The sequence below is a fragment of the Cyprinus carpio genome, chromosome A2 (genome assembly GCF_018340385.1).
Source record: "Cyprinus carpio isolate SPL01 chromosome A2, ASM1834038v1, whole genome shotgun sequence".
Classification (NCBI taxonomy): domain Eukaryota; kingdom Metazoa; phylum Chordata; class Actinopteri; order Cypriniformes; family Cyprinidae; genus Cyprinus; species Cyprinus carpio.
The window spans coordinates 28,117,011-28,134,510 of NC_056573.1; the positions used below are offsets into that span (position 1 = coordinate 28,117,011).

Genomic DNA, 17,500 nt, shown 5'->3' on the forward strand with positions numbered 1-17,500 from the left:
GGTGGCTGTGCTTTAAAATTAAATTATTATAATCTTAATTCAAGTGATTGAGTCAGTCTGCCAGTAATGAGTGTTGAGCGCTCCTTGTAATGATTTAAATGATAATTTAGAATGTAATCAAATGTAATCAATTTAATAAATTAACTGAAATAGTTACACTACTTTTTACATTTTAAATAGAGTAACTTGTATTTGTAAACTCTTACATTCCAAAGTAACCTACAAACAACATTTGCATAGATCTAATTGTCTGACCATAATTGCTGCACAGTATTATATTTTAAAACATTTATCAACTCTCAACATGTACAATTATTGGGATATATTTATATAATCAATTTCATTGTTCACGAATATAAGAAAAACTCTGCAACGCCCTATTGTTACATACAAATGTGTGTATTTTTGGCTAACTATATATATCAAGAATGTAACAAAAAACTGCTAAATTTTCAGCAGGTACAGGTTATTATTATAGTACACACACACACACCACACACACATACTAGTGGAAAACAAACATTTTATTCAGTACCTTCAACGGTCACTCATGAGCATCATTTTATTCGTCTTATTAGTTTAGAATGATGTGTAATAAAATATGACATCGAAATCAGGTAAAGTGTGTCAGTACAACACATTCATCTTGATCAAACCAGATAACTGTGAGATTCACTGTCCATTATGTATTTGTATCATGGTTGTTACTGGTATTTTGGGGTATAATGTGTCAGGTTATTTTGCTCTCACTCCATCCTTTAAATAAACTAGAGTGTCCTGCTCCAACTAGAAAAATAATGTAAATGTATATCTGGTTGTGCCTGAATAAGGTTTGTGGGTTTGACTGTAACAAACAACCCAACACACCAACAACACACACACCACAACACACACTTTTTCTATAGGGCTGGACCTTAATTAACCTCAGAAATCCATTGTCATTAGAATAGTAAAGTCTTTAAGCATAAGTGTCTATAAGGAGACTTGAGGAGATGAGGAGAGAGAGCGAGAGAGAAGCGAGCGAGGATGCTCTTATATGTGAATGTATGTCGCGCGTTACATAAATCATAAAAACTCACATAACCGTCTTTTGTTGCGCACTTGACCGCGGACGCGCTGCTGAATGACGTCATTATTCATGTTTGTAATCGAGAGCCTTGACAAATCATACACTCGACGCGACCGCGGACGCGACGCGGCATAGATTTTCCATCATCGCGCCGATCCACGCAGCAGCCCAACGATCCGCGTTCGTCCTGTTTGTTTATTGATGTAACGCCTAGACGGCTACGCGGAACACGCCGCCGCGCCGTTCACACTCGCCGCAGTTCCAACCAACTGCGATTAAAGCGCCGGGCAGACAGGGCGGACGGTCGAAAACACCCGCGGGTGCCCGCGGGGGCGCCCGTCCCTCCCCTCTTTGTGTCATTCTGCTACCCTCCGCCCCGTGGCGCGCCGACCGAAGACGCCGCTCGCCCACAACCCCTCTTCGCGATAGCGCACCGACGCAGTCCAGTACAGACGCGTTACCGTTCATTCCGGATGGCAGCGGGTTTATGAATGAAGCGATTGACGCCACGCCCACTGGCGGGCGGGTGACGCGAGCGCTGGGATTCTCCTCATGTGCGTAGAGAGCAGAGCAGGAGGAGGACAGCAGTATGAAGAGGATCAAAGGAAATGGAAGCTAGGAGGAAGAGGAAGAGGAGCAAGAAAAAAGGGAAACGAGGAAGAGGAACAGAGGAAGAGGAAAGAGGCAAGAGGAAGAGGAAGAGAGCAGGAGGAGAGGAAAGGAGCAAGAGGAAGAGGAGGGAATAGAGGCAGGAGGAAAGAGGAAGATGAGGAAGAGGATGCAGAGGAAGAGGAAGAGGGAGCAGGAGGAAGGGTGAGGGTGTGTGCGTCACTGCCAGAAATCACTGATTCACAAAACCAAGCAAACCAGAACATGTCTGACCACACTGCTGCATGACGGTATAGCTGATGAAGATGAGCAGGACAGTGCTCACACAGCTTACCAGCAACAAACACACCACACACCACACAACAAGGCACACACTCCTCAATAACCCGCACACACCACACACACACACTCACCACCCACACACCACACACACCCAGCTTTTTCGCAGAGCGATTTAGAGAAGTGGCGTCACAACCAAATGGCAGGTCGGTACCGGTGACGCACAGATGTGGCAGACTTGTGCCGGTGCGCAGATTCATCACACTCACAATATTGATCGTGTGTGTGTGGAACCCAGATTGTGTCACTGAAATTAGCACCATGTTGCACTATTTATATTCAACATCGTGACACGCACACAGCTCTTATTTATTTTATTTATGTATGTATGTTACGAAAATGGCAATATTTATGCAGATGACAAATACTCGCATATGAAGAATGCAACTTGCAGACTTAAAAGAGAAGCTCCTACCTACTCCAGTCCAAGGCGTTTCCCCAGACGGGCAGGTCATGATGGAGGAAGCTCAGCATTTTAATGTCATAAAATGTCACATGGCAACACATTATTTAAAAATAAAATCAATGCAGAATAAAGTACTAATTTAAAAATGAACCACCTATAAACACATTTTAATATTGAACAATAAAAAGCTATCAAAAATAAAGCAATACAAAAAACGGGATTCATTTAGTTACACAGTTAGTTATCCATTATAAAATCAATTCGTAAAATTAAAATATAGATTTTTAAAATAATAAAAGTCAAAAATAATATATAGAAACATTTAAATATTTATATATAAACTGCATATAAAGTCTATTATAGAAACATTAAATTAAAATAAATTATTTTAAAATATGATAAAATATAAATGATTTGTTAAGCTGCATGACGTGACCATTACCTGATGTTAGAGAACGTGAAATATTAACTTAAAATCTCAGTGGCAACTCTAAATATATGTCAAATATAGGTCAGAGGGGTTTTGGCTATAACAAAACTTTTGCTGGACAGATGAATCTTCATAAACTAGCTTACATACATCCGTTTTATGGTCTTCCTCTTATTATCTATTTCATGTGGGGTCTAGAGGATGCGTGGTGTTTATCATTAATTTAGTATAAGTCTGCTCTGCAGACTCTGCGCTGTTTTCTGTGATAATATTCAGTGTTTTTCTCCCTGAAGATTTCTCTGAATCAGATCAAGTTTGCTGGCTTCCCTCTGACAGCAAGAGATTCTTCTTTACCATTCATTCGCTGGGACTTGTAAGTTCCATTTAGGATTTTTAAACTCATGAATTTCTATTTAATGTTGTTGTTGAATAGAAATCTCATGCTCTAAAGAGTCAGACATTTGGTGACGGATTCATAAACTGATTCATTTTTACTCTTGCTCGAAAATTTCATAATAACTAAGAAATGACAAGTTACACATTAAAATAAATGTACAAAGCATTTTCTGGAAAAAAATATTTTGCAAAAAATGAAAAAATGTTTCTTGTGACAGGGAAAAACGCTGGAGGCGTTAGTGCTGGCAGTTCTTATGACGGACACACACGTGTCGCGTGTTCCCCCTTCATTTCTGACGTGATGCTCATCAGTGTGCGGTTGTTCATAAACTTCCTCTGGATCAGAGTGATCTGGATTTGGTAAATCAACCTGTTTTTGCTCTCCAGGATCAGGTAACCCAAACTGGATTGAATTCACAGTGATCCAGATACAACACTTTTTTTTCAGATTTCGCTCACCCAAAAACAGGACTGACCCGGTTTAAAAGTCTTATGACATTTTTGTGCTCCTGAAATCCACCCTCTCTGCCTCCTTTTTGTCTTTTAGAACAACCCCATTTTCAAGATTTGCTCCAATCCGATGGTCGAAATCTGATCAGATTTCCTTTTGAACCACTGTCCGAGAACACCAGAGAAGATCAGCTCTCATCATCATCAATGTCCGCCACAGAGATCCTGACTGAATGTGTGACCTCTGTAAGCAGATCAGACTGCGCGCTCATTACTGGAAGCCTTCGTAACCGTGGGCCGCAGCGGCCTTCCTGCACTGATCTCATCACATCCACAGCGATGCCTGGCCTGTTTTTACATCTGTATTCTCTGACACACAACATTCTGGCAGGAGCTTCAGAACAGCAGTCCTCTCGGGTCCCCGGTCACAAGAAACCACACAGAGCCAAACGGAAGGGAAAGTTTATCAGGCCTCTGCGGTGCGAGGATGTGAAACGGGTTTTGAGGTTTGAGCTGCCAGAAACACAGATGCTGCAGAACTGACCTCTGAACCCCAGATGGTGGGAAACACAAACAAATGCACACGTTTATGTAGTCGAGGATGCAATAAACTGTATGACAGTAAAGACAATAATGTTACAAAACATTTTTTGTTTTTTTTATTTCAATAAATGCTGTTCTTTTGAACTTTTCTATTCATCTGTGATCCCTGAAAAAATAAAATGTATCACAGTTTTCCCACAAAAATATTGAGCAGCACAATGTGAACACTGAGCGCTGCAAGATGAGTTAATGATGCTGAAAATACAGCTGCACATCACAGAAAAGAATTAACACTTTAACAGATATTCCACCAGAAAAACAGCTGTTTTTACATTTAGATAATATTTCACAATTTTACTGTATTTTTTGCATCAAAATAAATGCAAATGGCAGTCTTGCTGAGGTAGAAGCAGACTTCTTTCAAATCATTAAATGCATTAATAATAAACTAGTGGGAATTCATTCTTGCTTTTAATTTGGTTAGTGTGTACACTGGAACAAAACAATCAGAAATTGCTAGTAAATTTTAACAATTAATTTTTAAAGAAATGACAAGAAAACATTGTGATTAAAAAGGACAGTTGCGAAGTAATATAAAAAAAAACCTGAAACTTTTTTTTTCTCTCTCTCCTCGTTAGAAAGCTATGTGACAGGATCTACATTATTTGTGGCCAGATCAATTTTGTTTAAGCATAAACATAAGCAGGAATGTTCCTATAAATGTCCAGGCGCATGGAATGCCTGATGATTTATTGTTCCTGTTGTCCTGTGAATAGTTGTAGTGTTTCTGATGATCGTATGACCGTCCCAAGATTATCCACTTCAGCACTGAGAAACAAAACCCAGCAGACACAACACGCCGCAGCTTCACTTCAAAGTCTGTTCACTGCTCCATAGTGCGTAGTTATCAGAATGAAGTCTGTTCTAGACAGCTCATGAGGCTCTGTTTTTGTTTCCGAGAAGATGATCACGAGCAGAGTGTGATGATGATGAGGATGAGGATGAAGAGGGCGATTTGGGCTGGAATACAGTGACGCACATGGGCAGGAAGGAGCTATTTCAGTCCCGCGATGGAATACAAGTGGATACAGTCTGGACGTCACCAGCTCCTCCACCGTCTGGACAAGGCTCTCCATCTCATCTGATCCACAGTCCAGATATGTGAGTTGTTCCTTGCTTTTGGATTTAAAGCATCTGCTACATGCATCGATGTGAGAATGTTTGACTAACGACTGTCCGAGCCTCCAAAAGGACAAAGCACCAATACAACGTAATCATATCTGTCCAGCCTGTTAAGAGATTATTGGAGTGTCAAGCTCAACTTTTTATGTGTGAAGTGTGCATTGAAATGGTTCAGTTTGTTTCCACTAAACGAGCCAGAGTTAAAACATATTCATTGAGCTGCTCCCTGAACGCTTGCAGTGCAAGTCAACATCAAACATTTGAGTTAAGACCTGTTTTTGACTGAAAAAAGGTGAAAGATTGGAAGCTATTCGTAAATATCACAAACAATTACAAATAAATGGCAAGTAACACTGAATTAAAGGTGAAATTTATTAGCAGAAAAAAACGAAATAGCATTGGAAAATGACAAAAATGTCATAGATTTCTGTTTCAAATAATGCTGTTCTTCTGAGCTTTCTATTCATCTGTGAATCCTGAAAAATAAAGCGTGCCACAGGTTCCACAAAATATGAAGCAGTTTTCAACATTGAATAAAATGTAAATTGTGAAGCAAAAGACTGAAAGTGATTGGATTTGATGAACAAAAACATTCCTCCAGTAGAAACGATCATTTTGTCTTTATTTAATGTTCTTTAGCACAAAATGGTTATTTTATATATGTTGTTCATAGAAATGTTTATTTTTTTGAAACGTTTTAGATGGAGCAGGTAACGTTTTTTTTAGTTACTTTTTTTTGCAACGTCACCTGTACATTTTAAAAGTAACATTCACATCACAAGAGAAGTTTTTTAAAAGCCCTTACATTCTGACATTCAGAGAATGTTCTTTTCATAACTTATTTGGGAAGTTGAAAAACGGCCTGAACATATTTTTTGTCAGCCGGGTTTTTAAGTGATTGATGAGGAAAGGTGTTTGAAACAAACTGGGATCCGTATCGTGTCTGGTGTGTGTAACAAACACTCCTGTGTGACTCACCCGTGAGTAGCTCGTATCACTGTAACCTTTGACATAAGACAACCCCTGCACACATACTGTAAAACATCATAAAACAACACGCATCATGGTATCGGAATGTTCCGTTTTCAAGGGACAGTCCTGGGAATTGCTCGACATCCTCCGGAGCACAAGCTCCTCCCACATCATCATCACAACTCACTCAGATATGAAGCCGAGATGATGTGGGGCATGTGATTGATAACTTCAGCAAACCTTCAGCAATTCCTGAACGCTGCGGCGCTTGGAAAAGCAGGAAGTGTGTTGAGTCACTCAGACACACCTGTGATGATGAAGATGAAGATGAGCCGGCCTGATTCATCAGAGCTCAGATATGAAAACACCCTGATCAAGACTCAGAGCGTGACGAACGACTGAGCCGAACAATCACAATCATCACCCAGTATAACAATGAACAGTATAAATATAACAAAGGACTCTTCCTGAGCTAAGAGACATCATCTCCCCATTTATAAACATTTGTTTAAATACTTAAAGTCGTTAAAATTAATGAGGTGTATATATATATATATGTATATATATATATATAAAAAATTTATTACTGTGCTGTATTACATTAACATTTTAATGTCTATGTGTGTGTGTGTATATATATATTAATATATATATATATATATATATATACTATATATGAAAATATATAACTTTCATGTTTTGTTACTGTGTTGCATTATATTTAAATGTTATTATCTGTATTTCTTTATTATTGTGTTATATTCTATTTTATCACCTTAATTTCTATTTCAATTTTTTTTGCACAAAAGCCAATTAAATAAATTACTTTTTTCTTTCTAAAATTTCACTTGCACATAAGCCAATTAAATAAATGAATAAATAAATATATTTTTCTAAAATTTCACTTGCACAAAAACCAACGCAATCAATAAATAAATAGCCTTGGCTTTGTGCAAGTGAAGGTTTCCTAAAAATGCTTAATAATTTTATTATGTTGTCATTTCAGGGAAGATAGATTTAAAATCCCCCCAAAAATAAAAAATGATTTAATGAAAAGCTCTGCTCTCAGTTGTTATGAATGAATCACAGCGGAAGGGGCGTGGCTGTTCTCGCTGCGCTTCTCTGATTGGTCATGTCAACTATTATCGCAGAGGGCAGGGCGGCTTGGCGGTGCCTATGTGCGTGTAGGTGTTAGGGGCGGACAGCTGATTGGCTGACACGACGATGGCAAGTGTATCCGCTCTGACGCCATTGGTTGTTTGCGGTGGTGGGCGGGGGGATCTCTCACCGCTGGGACCTCGCAACAAAATGCAGACGCAGCAGTTAGCGCTGCACAGAAGAGCGAAGCGGTCGGCTTAAAGAGTCGAGCCTAAAAATAAGAAAAAACGGACATTTAAAATAAATAAAGTAACCTTCGTTATATATAGAGTGTACGTTCGGATCGCTAATGGTCTTCTGATATTGATATCTCGGCGTGTGTCTGTGCGATCGGCGGCCGTTTTATTGTCTGTTGGATTTATCTCAGAGGACCGAACGGAATATTTCTCCGGTCGCGGAAGGATTACACGCTCGCTACACGAGAGCATACCGTCACCCCGCTCGGTTCAGAGGTCACGGGATTATCGGATGGAGCGGAGCTTGCAGCAGTCACGGATCGGGTCCCGGTGTCCGGAGCTCCTGAACGGAGGACGCGTCCATGAACGTATCGATCAGCTCCGACGACAGGAACCCGCTTCGAGCGTGTCCGTTTTCCCGCTGGACGAGACCGTGCACGGGCTGAAGAGGCGGCTGTCCGAGAAGCTGCGGGTGGCCGAGGAGAGAGGACTGTCTGCTGCTGCACAACCTAGACACGTGAGTCCGATCGCCGGTGTCCGCGAGACCCACTCCTCGCTTCTCGGGTCCTAACGGGATCAGGTCGCGTGCAGATCCGTTCTCTGAATGATCTGGATCCGACATCATTTGTTGATGAAGGAATGCGCAGGTGTTTCGCAGCTTCTTAACTCGCCTTTACACCCAAAGGGGCCGAAGTTCCTTTAAAAGGTTTTTTAAATCAGATCAGAAATCCTTAAATTCTGCCTGGCAAAATAAAAAAACGTAAGTAAATAAATAAACACCAATAGCACGTATGCAGTGTTTGGTTTTCAAAGCAAATATCTAAAACAAAAAAAAATCTGTAAATCGCCGATAAAGTGTATGTTGAGTGCAGAATGAGGTTTTTAGATTTCCTCAGAAACACAGCAGAGTGAGTTTTTGAAGTAACCAGCGCGAGGCATCTGTCCTGAGGATAAAAACTTGTTTTCTTTTGAGTTAAGTGATTTTTGCGACGCTCTATTTGCAGCTCTTTGGTCTCTTTGTTTTAAACTTAAACTCGGTTTGATTCTCAAGGATTGTGATCTAAAGTTATTCTGTGTTTGGATCAGGGATAATTTAGCCTAAAACTGTTTTATTTTTGTAAAATGAATTGAAAAGCAATGCACATCGAGATTGATGAAATACAGTTTATCGACGTAACGTTACATTAACAGTCAAAACATTTCTATTTCAGATAAATACTGTTGTTCTGAACTTACTAGTCATCAAAGAAACCTTTAAAAATTCTACTTCGCTGTGCATTCAAAATAATAATAATCAGAAATGTTTCTTGAGCAGCAAATCATCATATTAGAATGATTTCTGAAGATCATGTGACACTGAAGACTGGAGTAATGATGCTGAAAATACAGCTGCACATCACAGAAATACATTACACTTTAATACACATTCACATAGAAAACAGCTGTTTTAATTTCTAATAATATTTCACAATTTTACTGATTTTTGCTGTATTTCTAATCAAATAAATACAGGCTTGTTGAGCAGAAGATTCTTCTTTAAAACACATTAAAAATCATACTGTTCCCTTCAGTTTATTCCTTGCATTTTCTCTTTACTTTCGGTCTTAAAAAAAAAAAAAATGAAACAAAACATAAAATTTCCCCTGCAGTGTCATTATTCAGTTGGGTTCAGATCCTCACACCCTGATGAGTGTCAGTCATATCTCGATAATGATATTACTGAATATTAATTGCTGGAATGAGTAAGCTAAAGTGCAGTTTATAAATAAATATTATTAGATTCATTCCAGTGTGTTACACTCCAGAAATATTATTATGATGGCGCGTCAGATCTCAGCGGCGTTTGTTTAGAACTGAAACCATCTGGTGAATGCCGGAGAGATGCATGATGGGAAATCTGAGCGTCTCTGTTCCCGTCAGTTGGGAGGTTTAAACTTCGGGGAAGCTGCTGGATTTCGGTGTGGCTGACGGGAGGAAGCAGACTGACCAGCTGGTGCCCACGATTGAAGCCGGACTGATGGTACAAATCTCTTCCCCTTCTTTACATTTAAAGACCTTTCACAAAATGCTCTCCGTTGAGTTTGTGATGTTGTGCTTAAAGTACGCCCAGTCGTGCCGCTCGGGAGCAGTCGGTCCTGCAGGCGCTGGAGAGTCTCTCAGACGTTTCAGGTGAAGCTCTCGCTGCGGGTGCGCACACTTCCTCTTCTGCCAGCACACACTCATTCACAAGAACTCGCACAATCTCTATTCCTGATGAGTGCGCGTTTCCCCCCAGCAGCTGTGAATATAACTAGTTAAAGCATTTACCCACAGCGTGTACAAATGCACACGCACTCATTCAGAATAAGTGGTGGGGGATTCTGGGTAAACGACAGGAACGGGTCCGTGCTTTTTATGAATGTTCTTCTGTGTTTTGAGGGATTTGCATGTAAGCAAATGTCAACAGCTGCTCTTTTGGCGACGAGCCCGTTGAAATCTGTGTGTGTGTGTGTGCTTCTGTAAGGACTCTTCGTATATAAACGTGACTTTTGATGTTTCATAAATCATGAATCCTACGAGAAACTACAGGAAGATGAGCAGAAGATTTTCTATTTTTAAGTTTTAGCCCCCTGCAATTGGAGCACCTACATCTGTGAAACCCAAATGGTGGACGTATGTGTGGTGTGTGTGTGTGTGTGTTTGTGTGTGATGTGCGCCCCATCCAGCGGGTTCTGTGCGCGTCCCATTTTGGCAGAGTTTTGCTGGAGCTGTTTATGATGTCAGTTACAGTCTCTTCTCTCTCTCTGTGTGTGTGTGTTGTGCGATGTGGTGTGTTGTGTGTGGTTGCACCTCAGGAGGAATTTGATAGATGATTTCCTAGAACGACTCAATGTCAGACCCTTATTAATAAGCGACTCCAGAATCTCCTCGCCAGCTCATCCAGCTCTCGTTTTTCTTCTCTATGAGAGAGCTTACAAGTCACAGACGGTTCTATATTTAATTTATGGATATTTGTCAGTGTTTTATTATACATCATTTGCTGAGATGAATGCGAAGCTGGAGTGATTTTGGCGAAGATTCACCCGTGTTTATGTTGTGTCCCGAGCTCTTTGTTTTGTTGCTGTGAGTTTTAGTGTCCGCACACATTTCGTGCAGCAATGCAGGGTTTTGCAGTTTTCTGCTGGTTAGATTTTGTGTTGGTGATGCTGGCACTGTATTTTTTGCTCTCTGAAATCCTTCCTGAGAGTGATGTTAGAGCAGCCCCAACCTGTGTGTGTGTGTGTGTGTGTGTGTGTTGTTGTGGTGAGAGAGATTAGATTAGAAGATGACAGCTGTGTGTGTGCTGTGTGTGTGTAAGAATGGAGTAGATTGGTTGGTTGAGTGTGTGCTTGTGTGTGAGTGGTGTGTTGTGTTATGGCTGGAGAGCAGAGGAGAGAGAGAGTGTTGGTGTGTTGGGAGTGTTTGGCTGGAAATCCTCCTATGCGAAGTGTGTTAGAGCAGGCCAGTTGTGTGTGTGTTGTGTGATTGTGTGTGTGGTGTGTGGTGGTGTATGAGAGCGATAGAGAGAGAGTGTGTGTGTGTGTGTGTGTGTTGTGTGTGTGTGTAGAGGCGCGAGAGTGTGGTGTGTGTTTGTTGTGTAGTTGGGTGAGTCGGAGTGTGTGTTGTGTATGTGTGGGAGAGAGAGAGAGTGTGTGGTGTGTGAGTGTGGTGTGTGTGGTGTGTGTGTTTGTGTGATTAGTGCGTGTGTGGTTTTTTGTGTGTGTTGTGTGTAGTGAGTGAGGGTGTGGTGTGGGTGTAGTGGTGTGTGTGTGTGTGTGTGTGTGTGATGAGAGAGAGAGTGGAGAGTGTGTGGGTGTGTGTTGTGTGTGTGTGTGTGTGGTGTGGTGTGGGTGTGTGTGTGTGTTGGCTTTTTATGTGGTGTGTGAGTCAGTGTGTGTGTGTGAGAGTGAGTGCGTGTGTGTGTGTGTGGTGTGTGTGTTGAGTGAGTTGTGGTGTGTGTTGTGTGTGTGTGTGTGTGTTTGTGTGTGTATGAGAGTGGGTTTGCCCTTTGTTGTGTGTGTTGTGTGAGTGTGTGTGACGTGTGTGTGTGTGTGTGTGTGTGTGTGTGTGTAGAGAGATGAGAGAGAGAGTGTGTTGTGTGTGTGGGTGTGTGTGTGGTGTGTGTGTGGTGTGTGGGAGGTTGTGTGTGTGTGTGGTGTGTGTGTGTGTGTATGGAGAGAGAGAGGAGAGAGAGTGTGTGAGTGTGTGTGTTGTGTGGTGTGTGGGGTGTGTGGTGTGGGTATGCGAGAGAGAGAGAGAGAGTGGTGTCGTGTGTGTGTGTGTGGTGTGTGTGTGTGTTGAGTGGGTCTGTCAGGAAGTATGTTTCTGTCAGCAGTGGTGCAGGTTTGTTTTTCTCTGTCTGGGATGTTTTCTGAATGAAGCAGGTTTTACGTGAAGAGTGTCAGACGTCACACCTGTTCACTAAAAAAAATTTACCAAATAAGCCAGGTTTATTTCAGTTGTTCTGACTTATTTGGAACCAGATCAACTGAGAATAAGCCAGACTAACTGAAATGAGTCCAGCACACACTCATCATCATAAACAAACCGTCTGCATGACATCATAATGTGTGTTCTTAATGCATGTCACGGGTCTCACTGTGAATGATTCATCCGTGCATTTGTTTTGATATTTGTGTTTACCTTGAAATCTTTAATCAGATGACTCACCTGATGTCTGTCGGTTCATTCAAACACCGCCAAACATGTTTCTGTCTCGTTTCCAGCACAAAAATCGAAACTTTTAAAACAAGACACGTGCTGGAGAAGCAAAATGACAAGATATAAAGACAAAGTATCTGTCTGTTTAAACATTTATTTATTTAGTTTTTCCTTGGGGGAAAAAAATATCTGCCAACATGGTCCGAAAAAATAATACTTTTAAGGCAAAACAGGATTTCTGACCTCATTGAGAAATTTTTTTTTTTCTCATTTTAGCAAAAACTCACTTAAGTTAAAAAAAAAAAAAAAAAAAAAAAAAAAAATATATATAATTTTTTTTTTAAAAAAAAAAAAAAGCGCTGACTTCTCTCAATCCAACAGCAAATGATGGAGAAAACCAAGTTCCTTCCATTCTTTTTCTTTTCTTGTTTTAGCCGTTTCTTCCTGAAATGCATCACAACACAGCAGTGAATTTCTTTGCATCTTCCATTTCATGCCGACTTTAATATCTGCTTGTTAAGATGCTCCATCCTCATGGTTTTCATCCAGGTCCTGTGTGTTTATCACTCAGTTATTGTGAAGATGCTCCAGTGTCGTCTTGCGTGATTGGGAATCATTTGCTCTTAATAGCGCTGTGCGGTGAGAGAGCAGATCTCGCTGAAGGCCTGCGGATCAATAGATGCTCTTCCAGCTTACTTCAGCACAGATCTCTGCAGCCTTACATCTCTGGCCGTCGATGTAAACTAGAGAGTTCGACTTGACGTGGTGCTGATCGTTCTGTCGAACACAGCCAGTGTTTTTCCTTGATTATTTCATTAGGTATTGAAGTTTGGTACCGAGGGGTTTTGGTTGTTTGAGGAAAGAAAAGGGCCATCTGAGAGCATCTGCTTTATTTTGGAAGTCATCATGAAACGATATTTGCAACCCATTTTGCTCCCATAATGCATTTCCAGTTGAAACAAGATTTTGTTAAAAAAAAATTAGATTTTATTCATGAGGAATTGATTGCATGATGAAAAGTGTTTCTCTGTGAAAAGTAAAAGTGTTTGTGCATTTTAAGAGCAGGAAGAAGCCAGAGTTAATCCGCAGGTGTTTTCACTCCAATGTTCTTATTCAGAGCTGGTAACTTTTCTGGAAGAAAAAAATAGGCATTGAATTGCTCATTTAACTTTACTAATTTGTCGTGAAAAGTGAGCTCCACCTTGCAAAAAGTAATTTTCCAACTCAGTATTTTTCCAGAACAAATCTAAACATTCTTAAATCAAGATATTTTTACTTAAAGAGCAAAATTACCTAAAATATCGAGTTTTGATTTCTGTAAAAATGTATCAAAATTAAGTTTTTTTTTTTTTTTTTTTTTTTTATAAATTTCATAAAGTTTTTTTATGATTTTTTTTTTTTTTGTTATAGTTGTTTATTTTGTCGGGAGCAGTTATTCAGGTAGTGTTAAAGAACTCTTTAAATGTCTGTGTTTCTCGCTCTGACTCTCCTCGAGTCTCTCGCCCGTTCTCTGCTGCAGCGCAGGTGTTGCTGTGAGTCAGGACTGTGTTTAGTTTCGTGTCTAGTCGCTCATCTGCTGCCCCAGCCGGTCTGCTGTACAGTAAACCGCTCTGAACCGGACTCCTCGGGCTGGGACTGTGTGAGATGTGATGACGTACTGCGTTGATTGCCACACTCACAGCTTCTTGTAATCGGAGGCTGGTGTTTCCTCCTACTGCGCTGATTTCCACACCGTTGTTCAGTGCGCAGTCATGATGTAACGCGCTGGATTCAGGTCATGAACACCTCCTCAGGTCTGAAGACTTCTCAGTGGGTTCTACTGCAAGATTTTAACTTATAAAGTGGTGACAGTCAACAACAGTAACATCTCGTTTGTTAACATTAATTAATGCACTAACCACCAGTCAGCATATTTTACAGCATTCATTAACCTTTGTTAATGTGATTTAAAACGCTTGTGTTTATGTCAGTGTTTACTATTAGTTTTTGTTATTCTGAATTCATTTTTATATTTAGGATTATCAGTTTTTATTTAAATTTTAGTTAATTTTAGTAATTTTGTTGCATTTTTGCTTTTTGAATGTCCATTTTTACTTCAGTTTTAATTATTTTATTAAGTCAAATTAATGAAAATGAAAATTAGAAATGTTTATATATATATATACATTATGTAAATAAAATGTTTGGGATCAGAACAACTTTTTTTGTTTTTTTTTGAGTGTGTTTTTTTTGTTAATGATGGATTTATTTGTTTGATGATACAGTAAAGGATGTATTTTTTTTTGTTATTTTTTTTTTTTATGTTAATGTTTTTCTATTTTAATATATATTAAAATCTAATTTATTTCTGTGATGTGCAGCTGTATTTTCAGCATCATTACTCCAGTCTTCAGTGTCACATGATCTTCAGAAATCATTCTAATATGATGATTTATTATCAGTGCTGAAACTGTATTTTGAAAGAAATTAAAACTTTTATTCAGCAAGGATGTGTTCAATTGAAAAGAAGTGATGGCAAATATTTATATTGTTAGAAAATATTTATATTTTGAATAAATGCTGTACTGTATCACAGTTTCCAAACAAATATTTGGCAGCACAACTGTTGATGATTCTAATAATAAATCATCATATTAGAATGATTTCTGAAGATCATGTGACACTGAAGACTGGAGTAATGATGCTGAAAATACAGCTGCACATCACAGAAATACATTACAGTTTAACAGATATTAAAATAGAAACCATTATTTTATATTATAATAACATTTCGCAAGATTGCAGGTTTTTTTTAGTATTTTATTTATTTATGTTTTTGTATTTTTGATCAAAAAATGCAGCGCTGATGAGCAGAAGAGACTTCTTTAAAAAACATTACAAGTCTTACTGATCCCAAACTTTTGACCGGTAGTGTATATTAAGTGAGCAGCCTTTCTCTCTCTCTCTCTTTATATAATGTGTGTATATATATATATAAAATTAATGGTTTTCTTTAACTAGAATAACCCTGGTTCATGTTCACAATGTTTTAACTCATATTAACAGATATTAAAAGTAGTAAATGTTGAGATTAAGAGTTATCGAGTTTAATACATGCTGTGGAAGTGTAGTTAGTTCATGTTAACTAATGAGAACAAATGAAGCTGTACTGTGAAGTGTTGTCACGTTCTCTGCCGTCCATCAGCACAGGTCTGCTGTCTGTCGTCACGCATCAGTCTTACAAAGGTACCAGCCCACCATTTCTGAGAATGATGTTTCCCAGACTGCTCTGCTGCTGGTCTTCACCCACTCCACTGACTGAGATCAGAGACTGAAGCCCAGCACACCAACACGTGACCTTTACATCTGAGCCGAGCGCTCTTCAGCTCTCAGATCACTCACTGTACATCACGGGCGTTAATTAGTGCGAGCAGATTCATGTTCCCTCATGAAGGAGTGTGACCTCAGCGTTACTCACAGATCTCAGAGAGAGCGTCGGACTCCTGTGACGGCCAGCGGATTCTCCACGGCCTTTAAATCTACAGGAGACGCTCCACATCAGACGCTCGCCCTGCTGCTCGTGTGGTTCGGGCGACGCTTGTGAAACCTCAGCACTGCTGCTATCTGAATCAGACTCTGGGGATGTGGGTTTATCTGGTTTGTCACGCTCTACTGATATGATCAGTCACTCTTGGGATGATGTTGCTTGGGCACTTTCCCAATCAGAATGGGTAACAGATGTGTTTCTGGATACTTTAGATCCGCCGTGGGCCCTGAGTCTCACCTGGTTGATGGCAACATTGTATCATCAGCCGAATTCTTCTTACAGTATTTCATCAGTGCTTTACACTATTGTAACTTTTTATTTTAATCGTGTGCATTCACAGTTTCAGTTGTGATTAGGGGGGTGTGATATATATATATATATATATATCATTTATGATCATTTATGATAATATCGTACGTGTTGTTTAAACAATATGCAATTTGATTTTAAGAGTATATCGCAAAAACAACACCAAAACGCACCAGAGATTTCACGCATGCACTGTGAGATACTGAGCGAGCACATTTAGAGTTCACGCTTTCACTGCATTTTACACTACACTGCAAATAAATTATGTCCTTCCTCAGTCTTGTTTTCCAGCACAAATATCTAAACATCCTTGAATCAAGACACATTTACTGCAGATGCAGAATGACTGAAGATATTAAGAATTTTTCTGAAAAAAAAAGAATTATCAAGATTAAGTATTTGCTTAAAACACACAGAAATATCTGTCAGTGGGGTCAGAAAAATAATCTTGTTTTATCTTTGAATTCATTTTATTTTTCTAACCCCGTAGGCAGATACTTGTTATTGTTTTAAGCATAAACTCACTCATTTTATTCAATTTCTCAGAAAACGAGACTTCTCGTCTGAGGTCATCTCCAGTAAATGTATCTTGATTTAAGAATGTGTAGATATTTTTTTTAGAAAACAAGAAAAAAAATAGCAAGAAAGAGTCATTTTTGATGGTGATAGTGCTACTAAATGAAAGATGCGAGTCACATTAACGTCTGTCAATCATCTCGTTTTGTGTCCAGGTCAGTGACTTCCTGTCGGGACGGTCTCCGCTGACCCTTGCCCTGCGTGTGGGCGATCACATGATGTTTGTGCAGCTCCAGTTGGCGGCTCAGCCGTCCGTCTCCAGGGGACCTGCGGGCCCCAACCAGACGCCTGCAGGGGCCCTCAGCAGTGACTCTCAGCAGCAGGAGCTGGATGTCACTAAGAGCCACAATGCCCCGCCCTCATCTCATGTTCACCACGCCCACAGTACGCAAAGCCACGCCCCTGCTCTTCACTCACATCCTGGTAGCCACACCCACCCTCCTCAAAGCCCCGCCCATGCTCCACCCTGCGCTCAGGTGAGACACGTCCATAGAACTGATTCAAGTTTTATTAAACCTTAATGCAAAAATAGCTAAAACTAAATAAACAAAAAAGATATATAGAAATTAAAAAATAAAAAACTAATTTAGAATATTAACAGGCTACTATAATAGTATCTCAGTGATCCTAGACTAACACTGGAGAGTTGTCTGATTGTTCTGCTGCAGTGACTGACCAG

The 17,500-nt window shown here is 39.9% G+C and overlaps 2 protein-coding genes and 1 pseudogene across 2 annotated transcripts in view; 2 read left to right on the forward strand and 1 right to left on the reverse strand.

The window, feature by feature from the left end:
* Positions 1 to 17,500, forward strand: part of LOC109084974 (midnolin-like) — a 125,987-nt gene that overhangs the window by 104,544 nt on the left and 3,943 nt on the right. Inside the window, exon 4 of the mRNA XM_042713868.1 lies at positions 16,977 to 17,297. Coding sequence (XP_042569802.1) covers positions 16,977 to 17,297 — 321 coding nt within the window. The remainder of the gene's footprint in view (positions 1 to 16,976; positions 17,298 to 17,500) is intronic.
* LOC109106706 overlaps positions 1 to 17,500 on the forward strand; it is a 175,950-nt pseudogene that overhangs the window by 46,768 nt on the left and 111,682 nt on the right.
* Positions 1 to 17,500, reverse strand: part of LOC109083281 (transcriptional repressor p66-alpha-like) — a 195,295-nt gene that overhangs the window by 20,101 nt on the left and 157,694 nt on the right. The gene's annotated exons all lie outside the window — the stretch shown is intronic.